The following is a 13,567-nucleotide window of genomic DNA, read 5'->3' as shown; positions in this document are numbered from 1 at the left end:
AACTATTTATTTCATTGCTGTGGCTTTGTTGTGTGTTGTGTGTCGTTACCTCCACAGCTTCCCATCCCCACTCCCTGTACTTGGGGTCATGGGTGAGCCTCCACATGTACATGTAGCTCTCGATGACCTCGGGTCTGAGAATGTAGTATCTGTCGCTCAGCCGGGTCGCCGTGGCCTCGGCGCCGCTGTCAAAACGGAACGCTTCGGGTCCCAGTTTGGTGGCTGGAAGACAAAATGCGATGTTGGTGCGAATTAATCAGACATTTCAATTTTAAGCAATCACAGAGGAGCGGTCTTGTTTCACACTCGATCAATTACTGAGTCATAATACCTGGAAATAACATTTAACCTAACACAAAAACTACCCTAACCTTAATGATAACCTGAAGCCTAATACCAACACTTAATGTAATTTCTCGTGTATAATGCGCACCCAGTATAATAGGCACCCCCAAAGTTGACCTCGAAATTCTGGAAGACCCTTCTACCTATGTATAATGCCTCTTTACAATGCATGATTTTGCTTCTACCCATATGATCAAAACATGAATTATTATCTGTATTTTGTTAGTTTTTTTCAAAGAATAATTTTGAAGCTAAGCACTTTATTTGAACACGTAATACTTTCTTTTTAATTTACTTGCTCTTATTTTGAAATTCACGACCCTACTTTTATTTAGTAAATGAGAAAACACACAGTTGTGCTCATGTTTGATTACCCAGGCAGAATTTGTAAGATGGGTACAATTCTTTAAAGAAAACATGAAGGGCCAGGCGAAACACATTAACCCTAACCCTAACCCGATTTGTGAACCAAAATGAAGAAAGAAACAAAGTCTGTGATGTATTTGGACATTCAATAGGTGTAATTCTTTTGTTAGGTCTGCTTAGTATTACAGTAAACTTCAACTGGAGTGTCAATAAACGACTTCAAGCAAGCAACATTCACGCTTACTCCGTGCTACTATGTTAGCACATTAGCAACCTGTTGTTGTGATCACATGGGCTCTGCATGCCGTCCGGGCGCTGCTGGATAGAAATGCTGGAGCGGCGCATGGAATGGACTGCTCGTATAAGAGTGGTAAAATATGAGATTTTAGATCTAGTCCTTGTTTGTTGTCCTTTTTTGCTGAAATCGGACCAATTTCCGATCTCAAAGATTGGATTGGGACACCACTACTGATTATCTTTGTTTCATAAAACTATGACCTTTGTGAGGATCTGCTTTTACTTTAGAAAACAAAGACCAAAATTTTGGCCTATTTTCTGACATGTTATGGAACAAACCAGTAACTGAATCATCCCTGAGCTTTTGGTGTTTAATTTAGCAGATAATGAGCAGTTGTTCAAAAAGAGTCAAGGTTTGCATTTGCATCAAGCTGTTTATTGTCATTTCCAGTTTACAGTAAAACTAATAGAGAATTAAACACTATGTTTAAACAAACACACAGGTTCATCTTGCAAAAGTCTTCTACTGCTATCATAATGCTAATAGATAATGCAAAATGGCATAGACGTGATCATCAATGTGACCTCCAGTGGACAAAATTAGCAACAAAAGTTCCTTTTATTAAAATAACTGTTAATTAGGATTGGGCGATATATATCACCTTCAATAATAATTGTGAACGTTGAATTAACAATGTGCAATTTTACATAAGTGTTATGGAAAATGGATGGATGGATGAGTATTCATACTGTCTCAAAAAGAAAACACCCGAACGGTTGCATGGATGGCAAAGGAGGAAGAGAGAAAGGAGGAAGCGCATGAAAGTCCTCATTCGCCGAATCAGCGGACATGATTCAGTCATGTGACTCAGTGTCAAGCAAAACAAACTCTCACTCTCAAACTAGTGGGCTGACTCTGACGAACCTTCTCAGGAGTTTAGCAGCATAAAAAGTGGGTGAATGGTCGCTATGGACCTCAATGGAATGCATGTATAGTTTTTTGTTGGGCAACAGGAAAATTACACAGGCCACTCGATGTACTGTACGTGCTGCGGTGCCAAAGTCATCACGACTGCTGGTGAGGCTAATGGATGAGCTAGCTAGCATAGTCCTATGGCCGCACTGTAAGTAAATATCTCACTATCCCGTCACCAATGACCCACTGCTTTACTTATTTAAACACCATTACCAATACCAGCTGCTAAATTTGGCATCGGGAATAAAAAAAGATTCCGCGGTCATGACCTCACATATCGTCATCGTCATAGGTAACTAGTAACCGTATCGGAATAAATTTCTAAAGTAATCCTCCCAACCCTGAGCATGAGGAATACGTAAAACGTTGTTTATGTTGAGCCCAGAAGCACGACTACCACTAAAGAAAAGATAAGTAAATCTGCACAACACACTCAGAAAACCCTCGACGAGTCATTTAGCAAACACATACCATTTGACAAAGCAAACATTGGCAAGACATAGAGAACGCTAATCCATGGGCCTGATTGGACCCCCTGATGGGCCGGGCCTGGCCACCGGGCTGTTCGTTTGACACCACTGCTCTAACCTTAACCCTAACCTACACAAACCCTCCCAACTTTAAGGCACAACGAAGACAGTCTATTGGCCAAAGACTGGGAAAGTGTGAAAGATTCAAGGACATTTAAAAACAAACATGCAAACCTTGTGTTTATCTGTCAAACACTGGCCCAATCAGGCCGTTGCAAACAATGGCGATAAATACAATGTTTGCTTATTAAATGCCATCTATGAAAGTGTCACAACATTGTCTTTTTCCTTTCTTAAAGGACGTCTGGAGCGCAGCCTTTCATTTGAGACACTCAAGCGTCACTTGAGCACACTTGAATTATTCCACTCCACTCAATATATGCCAAGGACGCTCGTGTTTGAGCGGCTATCACTTAAAGCTCACGGAACACAACTTCGATTGAGTATGGCTTAAAGTGTGTAGGCATTTGACTACATCAACAAACTAATTGAATAAATTAACATAAATAACGACGTGCCGCAGATTTGCGTTCTTACCCGAGCGGTCGTAGCTCTCGTGGCAGGTGTGAGTGACCTCGGCGGCCAGGTCCAAGTAGTGCTGGCGCTTGTCGGGTGCGCCGTCGTCTGCGCCGATGCCGATCATGCCCCCGGAGAAGCAGGCCAGGTGGCCCATCTTGTGGTCCAGGATTCCCCCTCGCCACTCGGCCATGTAGGTCAGGCCACCGGGTGACTTCTGTACCAGGTTGCTTTCGATGGCCTGCCGGACACAATGCATGCACTTGTCATCTACTTGCATAACACAACAACAAATTATATTTTCCCACAAAAAAAAGTTGTAATACAAGATTAAAGTTGAAGTTTTACTAGAACAACGTGTTCTCGGGGATGAAAACAAACTTTTTCCCACAGTCATCATCGAAGAAAAAAGTCAGATTTTTTTAAGGATTAAAAAGATGAGCTATTAACAGTAGAATATAAATTTTAAAAGTCATATTTATCAAGTAATTTTTTTTTTGGGGGGGGGGGGGAAGTCATCTTATTAAGAGATAAAAGGCAAACTTAAGTATTTTGACGTATTTTATTTGTTATTTACTTATTATTTTTCCATAACTATATTTTGACTTTCTTATTGACCACTTTCTCTTTTAAAATGGATTCCCAGTCTAGTGTAAAGTCAACAAAAATATCGTGCATCTGCCTAATATTGTGGCCTGCAATCCACCGCCACTTGATAATACTACATTAGTTTAAGTGAAAATGTGCAGATTACACTGGGGAACAATTTTTTAAAAAAATTCTGTAGAGTTAGATTTTTTAAATGATTAAAACTAAAATTGGCATGTTGATTCCAAAATTGCAATCAGTTTTTTTCAAGCACGTCAAGTTTACCTTCCAGATGGGCAAAATCCACTGATTAGCTGGAGTAAGACTTGCCTTTTGATTGGACTCATCTCCAGCTACGTGGCAACTTGTTTGTGCAGTCACAATTGAGACAGTGTGGTGAGAGGGGTGTGCAGCTCCCAATGGGGCAGTACTATCAATATCTGCATACAGAAAGCTAGCATAATAGGAATTAAGAACATTTGTGCTGGCTTTTTGCTTAACCTTGTAACCATGGACATACCGTTGTAAGTTCTATTTCCTTTTATGCTGTTTTTTTTAGTTTTCAAAGCTTGTAACTAATCCATTTGAGTGTTTTATTTGAAAAAACAAAATACAATGATTTGCAAATCCTGTTCAACTAATATTTAATTGAATACACTACAAAGACAAGATATTTAATTTTCAAACTGATAAAGTTGATTGTTTTTAGCAAATGATCATTACCTTAGAATTTTATGGCTGCAACATGTTCCAAAAAAGCTGGTACAGGGTCATATTTACCACTGTGTTACATCACCTTTTGTTTTACCAACATTCAATAAATGTTTGGGAACTGAAGACACTAATTGTTGAAGCTTTGCAGGTGGAATTCTTTCCCATTCTTGCTTGATGTACAGCTTCAGCTGTTCAACAGTCCGGGGTCTCCTTTGTCGTATTTTACGCTTCATAATGCGCCACACATTTTCAATGGGAGACAGGTCTGGACTACAGGCAGGCCAGTCTAGTACCTGCACTCTTTTATTACGAAGCAACGCTGTTGTAACACGTGCACAACGTGGTTTGGCATCGTCTTGGTGAAATAAGCAGGGGCGTCCATGAAAAAGACGTTGCTTGGATGGCAGCATATGTTTCTCCAAAACCTGTATGTACCTTTCAGCATTAATGGTGCCTTCACAGATGTGTACGTTACCCATGCCATTGGCACTAACACAGCCCCATACCATCACAGATGCTGGCTTTTGAACTTTGCATCCATAACAGTCCGGATGGTTCTTGTCCTCTTTGGCCCAGAGGACACGACGTCCACAATTTCCAAAAAACAATTTGAAATGTGGAATTGTCGGACCAGAGAACACTTTTCCACTTTGCATCAGTCCATCTTAGATGAGCTCGGGCCCAGAGAAGCCCGCGGCGTTTCTGGGTGTTGTTGATAAATGGCTTTTGTTTTGCATAGTAGAGTTTTAAGTTGCACTTACGGATGTAGCGCCGAACGGTATTTACTGACATTGGTTCCTGAGCCCATGTGGTGATATCCTTTACACATTGATGAAGGTTTTTGATGCAGTGCCCCCTAAGGGATCGAAGGTCACGGGCATTCAATGTTGGTTTTCGGCCTTGCCGCTTACATGCAGTGATTTCTCCAGATTCTCTGAACCTTTTGATGATATTATGGACCGCAGATGATGAAATCCCTAAATTCCTTGCAATTGTACGTTGAGGAACATTGTCCTTAAACTATTCGACTATTTTCTCATGCACTTGTTCACAAAGAGCTGAACCACCCCCCATCTTTGCTTGTGAATGACTGAGCAATTCACGGAAGCTCCTTTTATACCCAATCGTGGCACCCACCTGTTCCCAATTAGCCTGTTCACCTGTGAGATGTTCCAAACAGGTGTTTGATGAGCATTCCTCAACTTTCTCAGTCTTTTTTGCCACCTCTCCCACCTTTTTTGGAATGTGTTGCAGCCATAAAATTCTAAGGTAATGATTATTTGCTAAAAACAATAAACTTTATCAGTTTGAACATTAAATAACTTGTCTTTGTAGTGTATTCAATTAAATATAGGTTGAACATGATTTGCAAATCATTGTATTCTGTTTTTATTTATGTTTAACACAACGTCCCAACTTCATTGGAATTGGGGTTGTACATAGATACATAAGTTTTTCACATTTTTTAAGAAAACGGGGATCCTATCGTTAAAAAACATGACGTGATAAGATAAAAACTGAGATCAGTTTTGGATTCCGCACCCAAAAATTTGTTAAAAACAACTGTCAGACCTAACTCAACAAAAATTGTGTTCCCGAGTGAAATACGTTTCTCATCTACCTCAATACAACAAGACTGAATGAAGCAACGTGTTCATAATAATATTATGAAAAACTAATCAGGGAATAGAATAATTGGGGAAAGTGTGTGCTTCTTCCACTCGCTTTTAATTAGCGTCATACTTTCATTTAAATGTCATGCCAAATGAGTTGCACTGCAGTTTGGCCCTTCTATCTTGCTATAAACACACACACACACACACACACACACACACACACACACACACACACAGAGCTTTTACTTCATCTGATAACACACATGCACGTATGCACACATGCACACACACACGCACACACTCAACCTATGCATCTCAAGGGTAAACCAGCGCAATTGTAATTAGCACCTATGCTTCTAACTTGACCCTCATTGTCAATAGCCGTTCATGTTATGTTTTTTTATTAACATAATTGCAGCCCGAGGGAATGCGTTTATCACCCGCTATGTACAAGATTTTGCAATTTTATTTTTATTGGTACCATCCTTTTGTCTGCACCATCCCCAAAGACCAATCCGAAGAGAATATCTGGAATGAGCGCGGTGCTTTGCCGTAAAATGTCTCTACACCTACCTACGTGGCAGCCACGCATTGATTTTGAACAAAAAATATAGAGTATGTATTTGGAGGTTTAGAGGAATTTAGTGGGAAGAAGATTTCATATGCAAATGGTAGTGTAAATTATTTGTTTTTGCATATAAGTGAAAATGTTAGACTAATTGAAAAATATGATCTTATAAGAAGTAGTAGGGCCATATAAAAAAAAGAGAATAGGCAAGAATGTAATAATGTTGTAAGAAGTCTTTTTTTTTTTTTTTTACAAGACTAAACTCAAAATGTAATGATTTAAAAAATTTAATGTTGTTTTGAGTTGCTTAAATTTTAAATTGAAAAAGGAAAAAAAAAATCATCAAGATAGAAAAATAGTACTTTTGCCTGGATTTTTATTAGAATATTAAAATCAGCAGCTTCAGGATTGTTTGGTAATGCTACAACAATAAGGTATATTTTCTGGAACTAAAGTTGTATTATTAAGATCATTTTTGCATTACTTGTATTTTTGGTAGTCGTGATACAAGAATAAAGTTCTATTCTATTAGTTGTTCTATTAAAGCTGCGTTACAAGACTATAGTCAAAATTTAACAAGAATTAATTTCCCCAAGATAAAAGAAAATCCCGTTTAGATATAAAAATCTAATTCTTTCAAAATAAAAGTCATATTTTTTGATAATTTTCCCAAATGGTCTGACTTCAAGTGCTTTGGACTTCAGAGGTTCCACTGTTCAGACTTTACTACATTAAAAGTCTGAACCCAAGTCACATCTTCAAAGTTTCAAGCAGCACCTATTAACAAGCCGACAAAACCTTTCAAAAGTCTTAAATGTCAAGCGATGTGTCCAAAGTTAAACATGCACAAGGATTTTAAATGTCGCATTCAATGGCCTTATTACATGCTAAATTGGAGGAGAAAGAGAGAAATACATTCAAATTTAAAACGGCTCTTGCACCACCATGCTTGTACGGCATCCAAAATTAAAGAAGTGTGCTAGACGGGGGTATCAATGCAAATATACAATCTGAGTTGCATTGCATGCCTACCTTTCTGCCAGTAGTGGGCACCCACGAAGGGACTTGCATTAAACAAAGGCTGTTTGTGGAGCTCAGTTATTAGAGGATTGAGTCTTTCATGGTGAGTCACCAAACTTTGCTGCCATGCTCCACCCACACGCAATAACAAAAATTAATGGTTCGCAATTTAGCATCCTCCATCTGTCTAGTGTCGTTAGTACAAATTTAGTAGCAATTGGAAAAAAGCTCTAGGGCGGGTTCGCCTTTGAAGGACCCCTGGAAATGGAAAAAAATAGCCAAAAAATGCAGCCTCAAACCAAAATGGAAAACTTTGCTGCCATGCTCCGCCCACACTCAGTGACAAAAATTGTAATCTCAGTTTTCCCCATCTGTCGAGGTAATGTTCAAATTTGGTAGCAATTGGACAAAATCTCTAGGGCGAGTTCGCCTTTGAAGGACCCGGGAAATGGCTAAAATCATAAAGTGGCTTCTTCAAACCAAAATGGTAAACTTGACCTCCATGTTGCACCCACACACAATGACGAAAACTCCAACTGTTTACAATTTAGCATCACCCATTTCTCTAGTATAAATCAGATTTTGTAGCATACACAAAATCTCTAAGACAAGTTCTTCTGTGATGGATCCCTTGAAATGGGAAAAATGACCCTTAAATGGAAAATTCAAACCAGAATGGCAGACGTCCTGTTTTTTTTTTCACGCATGACTTCTTGAGACATTTTTGTGGGGCTGCTAATGATAGACGTGCTAACCAAATTTGAAGTTGCTCAGTGAAACTGTCTTTGGGGGCTGAATTAAAAAAAAAAAAAATCACCAGGACAAGTTTGTCTTTGAAGGGCCACTTGAAACAGCCAAAATGACTCTAAAATTGCTGACTTCCTGCAGCTTGGGGGCATGGCTTCTGGAAACTTTTGTGGGTCTATTCATGATAGATATCCATCCATCCATTTTCTGAGCCGCTTCTCCTCACTCGGGTTGCGGGCGTGCTGGAGCCTATCCCAGCTATCATCGGGCAGGAGGCGGGGTACACCCTGAACTGGTTGCCAGCCAATCGCAGGGCACATACAAACAAACAACCATTCGCACTCACATTCACATCTACGGGCAATTTAGAGTCTCCAATTCATGCATGTTTTTGGGATGTGGGAGGAAACCGGAGTGCCCGGAGAAAACCCACGCAGGCACAGGGAGAACATGCAAACTCCACACAGGCGGGACCGGGGATTGAACCCTGGTCCTCAGAACTGTGAGGCTGACGCTCTAACCAGTCGTCCACCGTGCCGCCTCATGATAGATATGTCTACCAAATTTCAAGTTGCTAGGTGAAACTGTCTTAGGGAGCTGAATCTTCACACAAAAACAATTGATAGGATTGGTTTGTCTTTGAAGGATACATAGAAAAGCAAGTTACCCTAAAATTGTAGACCTCTTATGTCTTTTCAGGCATGGTTTCTTGAGACTTTTTTGTGTGTCCACTCATGACAGCCATGTCTACCAAATTTCATGTTGCTAAGTCAAACTTTCTTCGGGGTCTGAATTTAAAAAAAAAAAAAAATCTGGGGTGTGCTATTGAACCAAATGACATGCAAGATTAAATACAAACGTGTATAACCTGGGTGCAAACATGAGCTATTCAGAGTAAATGAGCTTTATCTTATTAACACACGGTTTATTAAGTTTACTGGAAGAGGTGGGATAGGAAAGGGGGGGGGGATTCCTTTAATCTGAGGCGGACCCTCAGTCACGCTTGTGGCTTATTAACTAACTTGGTCACACCGCCTGGAGTAATGAGACACGAAAAAAACAGCTTTTTAATTGTGTAGCATATTTGAGTAGAGTGGGGTTCGTACCTCCAGAGCGTTGTAGTACATGTTCTTGGCGTCCTCGTCCATCTTGTCAGACATCAGGTATGACTTGATGAGGTACTCGTAGAAACTGTCACCCAGTCCACCGATGGACACGTGATCTTGGAGGAACAAACAGTAAGTTGTATGAGGTCATATAGTCACTTCATATAGTATACCTGCATATTTTCTATTCATGTAAAAAAAAAAAAAATCACTTTGGTCAGTTATATTTTGTTGTTGTTGTTTAAATACCAGAATTCTTAGATATGGCCAAAATTACCCTAAAATGGTCACTTCAAACCAAAATGCCAAACTTCCCATCTCTTTTTGGGCATGTCTTCTTGAGACATTTTTGTGGGTCTACTCATGACAGACATGACCACCAAATTTCACGTTGTTAAGTGAAACTGGTTTCGGGGACTGAATTATATAAAAAAATAATGATAATTAAAAAAAAGAATCAGTTTGTCTTTTGACAATCCAAACCTATGGAAATGGTCAAAATGACCCTTAAATGGCAGACATCCTGTGTCTTTTTTGGGATGTATTTTTTTTTTTTTAAAAGACTTTTTTGTGGGTCTACTCATCATAGGCTTCATTCATTCTTCCGTTTATCCTCACTAGGATCGTGGGCGTGTTGGAGCCTATCCCAGCTATTTTCGGGCGAGAGGCGGGGTACACCCGAACTGGACGCCAGCCAATCGCATGGCACATATTAAACAAACAACCATTCACACTCACATTCACACCTAAGGGCAATTTAGAATCTTCAATCAACCTCCCATGCATGTTTTTGGGACGTGGGAGGAAACCGGAGTACCCGGAGAAAACCCACACAGACACGGACGGGGAGAACAAGCAAACTCCACACAGGCGGGGCCGGGATTTGAAACCGGGTCTTCAGAACTGTGAGGCGGATGTGCTAACCAGTCGGTCACCGTGCCGCCCATCATAGACTTGTCTCCCAAATATTATGTTGCTCAGTGAAACTGGCAAAGGGGGCTGAATTTTCCCAAAAAGTACTATGACAAGTTTGTCCTTAAAGGACCTGTAGAAATGGCCAAAATGACCCTAAAATGGCCACTTCAAACCAAAATGGCAGACTTTCTGTGTTATTCTGGGCATGCCTTCTTGAGAATATTTTGTGCGTTTACTCATGATAGACATGCCCACCAAATTTCATGTTGCTAAATGAAACTGGCTTAGGGTGCTGAATTTTCAAATAAATCACACAATCAATCTCCTTTGCATCTCTTTTGCTAAAAAGATGTGAGTAGACCGCAGGAAGTTTCATTTCTTGTTTTATGGAAATCATTACATTTGACCACTTTGTCATCAGTGGTAAACTTCTGTGGCGACATCACAAAAATCCTTTTTGTTGAGTTAATTGTCTGGATGCATGCATTGCACGTGGACTTGATTGCACTAGCGTTTGTGAAGGTGACACTCCGTACTCCTCACTGAACCATCAACACTCTCCGTCAGCCATCCGTCAATTGCTCTGCTTATTAATGTGCGGCATCAAAGCGGTGGCTGCAGAGCTCCCGCGGCTTTTGCCTTATTGAAATGATAATAAATTCAATTACTTCGTAAAATTGGATCCTTTCCGATTTACCAGAAAAGGCGTGAAAACGATCAGGGTGGTGAGGAGGGGGGCTGGAAAGCAGCTATTCCGCTTCAATACAGAGACTAAATGTTGCTAGTTGTCTGTGTTATCTCACTAAAAAGGACGGAGTGCGTGTGTGTGCGTGCGTGTGTCTCAAGGACAAACCCAGCGAGCAGCATTGTGAGAACATTGCGAGGGAGTCGCATGTACGCCCCCGCTGACATATCACATTCAGTATGAATTTCAATGTGGACTCACAGAGAAGCTCGAGGTTTTACAGTATGCCCACAATATTAGGGACAGCTGCAGTATGCAATGAAAGCATTAAGAGATTTTATTTGTGATGTCAACACAGAAGTGTAGCAGTGATTACAAAGAGAAGTGTGACGATAACCATAAAGCAGGAAATAGAACTTATTGTTACAGAAGGAAAGCAATAGTGAGAAACCAGGACATGTCTCGCTGTCCTGGTTGTTCAGGAAAATATGCTAACAATTAAACCACAGTGACACAAATGTACATACGTTGGACCCAGTTTCCGCTGACTGGGCTGAGGAAGTTGGGGTACAGGCCTTGAGGCTTCTCAATCTTATTCAGCAGCTTCCTGATGTTGATCACCTGCACATAAAACAAAGCATCAATAACTAAAGCTTCTAAAGCGGTGATTTACAGAGTGTGGTATGTGAAGAATCTGAATTAAATGTTCAAACTGTGCATAATGTTACAGTGGTTTTGTTTTAACCCAATACAAACCATTTGTTAAGTACAATTCAGTTGTATTTAACTTTTAAGTATGATACATTTGCATCTAACCATTGAGAACTCTTGTGTTTACAAACATTTATCTAAGTGCAATTTTTATGTCATTTATGTGCAATTCATTGTAATAGAATCATTATTTAAGTGGCTTACAATAATGTCATCGCTGTCGAACGGAAACCTCCTTTGTCCAATTTTGGTCAGTTTAATTTTTTCTCACAAAACGATACTATTGGTCAGTCCCCAAGTGGTCTGTTATTTTTTACAAATTATTAACTGAGCTAAGTGTTGAAAATAGCTTGACAGCAAAACTGTTAACGCTATTAGACAAGTCAACTGTCTGTTAATGAGAATGTTTTCTTGACCTTTTCTTGACTCCGTGGGAGCCTCGTGACATTATGGCTCCTCAATATTGAAATTCACAACGAGTAAGAACTCTTCGATTGTCCATATTGAGTGAAAATAATTGGGTTAGATGCACTTGAGTAGCCCTTATTTGTTAAAAATTTGTTGTGTGATTTTATTTTTTTTTAGCAAATTAAATTAGCAATTTAACTTGATTTTGGGACGGTATTGTGTTGACGTTAGTGCGGAACAGTGTATGATCGCAATATAAGATAAAATACCAACATCAATGCTGCGATGTTTGGTAACTCCCTTTTTGGTATCCTGAAAAGTAGCTGTTTTGGAAATGTGTGGATTATGCCCAAAAGGTACGATATCTAATATACTTTTTTTGGAATAAAATCTCTGCCTCATTTTTGATGAATCCTTAGGCCTACTATGCTAAATTATTTCAATGTTTGCTAAAATTAGGGCTGTCACGATTGAATCTTTTTAGAATCCATTATCCTATAGATATTTGGTCGAGTACCTCGTTATCTCACTAAAAAGGACGGAATGCGTGTGTGTGGAGATGTGTGTGTCAAGGACAAACATTTTTATTTTATTCTTTCAACTAATAACATGCATTTTATTAATTATTTCTGAGGGCTGCACTTATATTTGCATGTGTTGGTGGTGGAGTGTATGGTATGAACTCTGTACAGAATTGAAGATAATAAAATCAGCCTTTGCTAAACGCTTAGCATTCGCGAGTAGCATTAGCGCGCTAGCGATGACCATTTTAGGAAAAAAAACGCTAACTACCATTCAGCTTACTCAGACATCGTGTTATATGTACATTACACGTATAATAGTGTCTTAAAAATCACTTACAGGTGTTCCTCTGTAGTTTTTGGCAAAATTTATCAGTGGATCAACATTGAGTCCGTCTGCAATAAATGTCCGTAGGAAACATTTGTTCCGGCGACGTAAACATGCTCCTGGGCGGAACTTTCTTTTTTTCTTTTGGTCCCGGCGGAGCTTCGAGGCAGAAATTCTGCGTCGACCTACTTTTGAAGTCGATTTAGCCAAGTTATTCGATTCCCCCCCAGACCAAGTTAAGATCTTGCTAATTCGAAAGCTAAGTATTTTTAGGTGGTTCTTGGCGTCAAAGGTTTGAACACCAGTGTTCTAAAGCTTGTTTAAATAATATAATGTTTCAGTTGAATATTTTTGTACCTTCTCGGTGTAGACTGGGTCGCCGGAGAGCTCGCTGAGGTGGACGAATTCGAGATGCAGGGTCCCGAACTCGGCCAGGATGCTGCTCCCGGCCGACGCCCAGCCCCAACTCCAACTGCTGCCACTGCAACAGAACGCAAAACACACACAGACTAAGCAGCCATAAACTCAAACAACGCACACAAGATGTCGTTGTGGACCCAGAAAACATTCGAAAACAAAGTGCATGCAGATAGTGTATTTTTTTTGGCTACTATTAGCGTTTATTTTTCGTCAGTACAGGAAATTTATCATAAACATGGAAAAAAAAAAA

The 13,567-nt window shown here is 39.8% G+C and overlaps 1 protein-coding gene across 2 annotated transcripts in view; it reads right to left on the bottom strand.

The window, feature by feature from the left end:
- The window catches only part of LOC133401525 (mannosyl-oligosaccharide 1,2-alpha-mannosidase IC), a 158,205-nt gene that overhangs the window by 4,540 nt on the left and 140,098 nt on the right, over positions 1-13,567 (bottom strand). For both annotated transcript variants that reach the window (XM_061674631.1, XM_061674632.1), the window contains exons 6-10: positions 13,255-13,378; positions 11,457-11,550; positions 9,330-9,445; positions 2,992-3,211; positions 50-222 (exon numbers count right to left, since the gene is read on the bottom strand). In XM_061674631.1, the coding sequence (XP_061530615.1) occupies positions 50-222; positions 2,992-3,211; positions 9,330-9,445; positions 11,457-11,550; positions 13,255-13,378 (727 nt within the window). The remainder of the gene's footprint in view (positions 1-49; positions 223-2,991; positions 3,212-9,329; positions 9,446-11,456; positions 11,551-13,254; positions 13,379-13,567) is intronic.

The sequence above is a fragment of the Phycodurus eques genome, chromosome 4, assembly GCF_024500275.1.
Source record: "Phycodurus eques isolate BA_2022a chromosome 4, UOR_Pequ_1.1, whole genome shotgun sequence".
Lineage (NCBI taxonomy): Eukaryota > Metazoa > Chordata > Actinopteri > Syngnathiformes > Syngnathidae > Phycodurus > Phycodurus eques.
The sequence above is the reverse complement of the archived record's forward strand: the minus strand, read 5'-3'. Positions and strand labels throughout refer to the sequence as shown.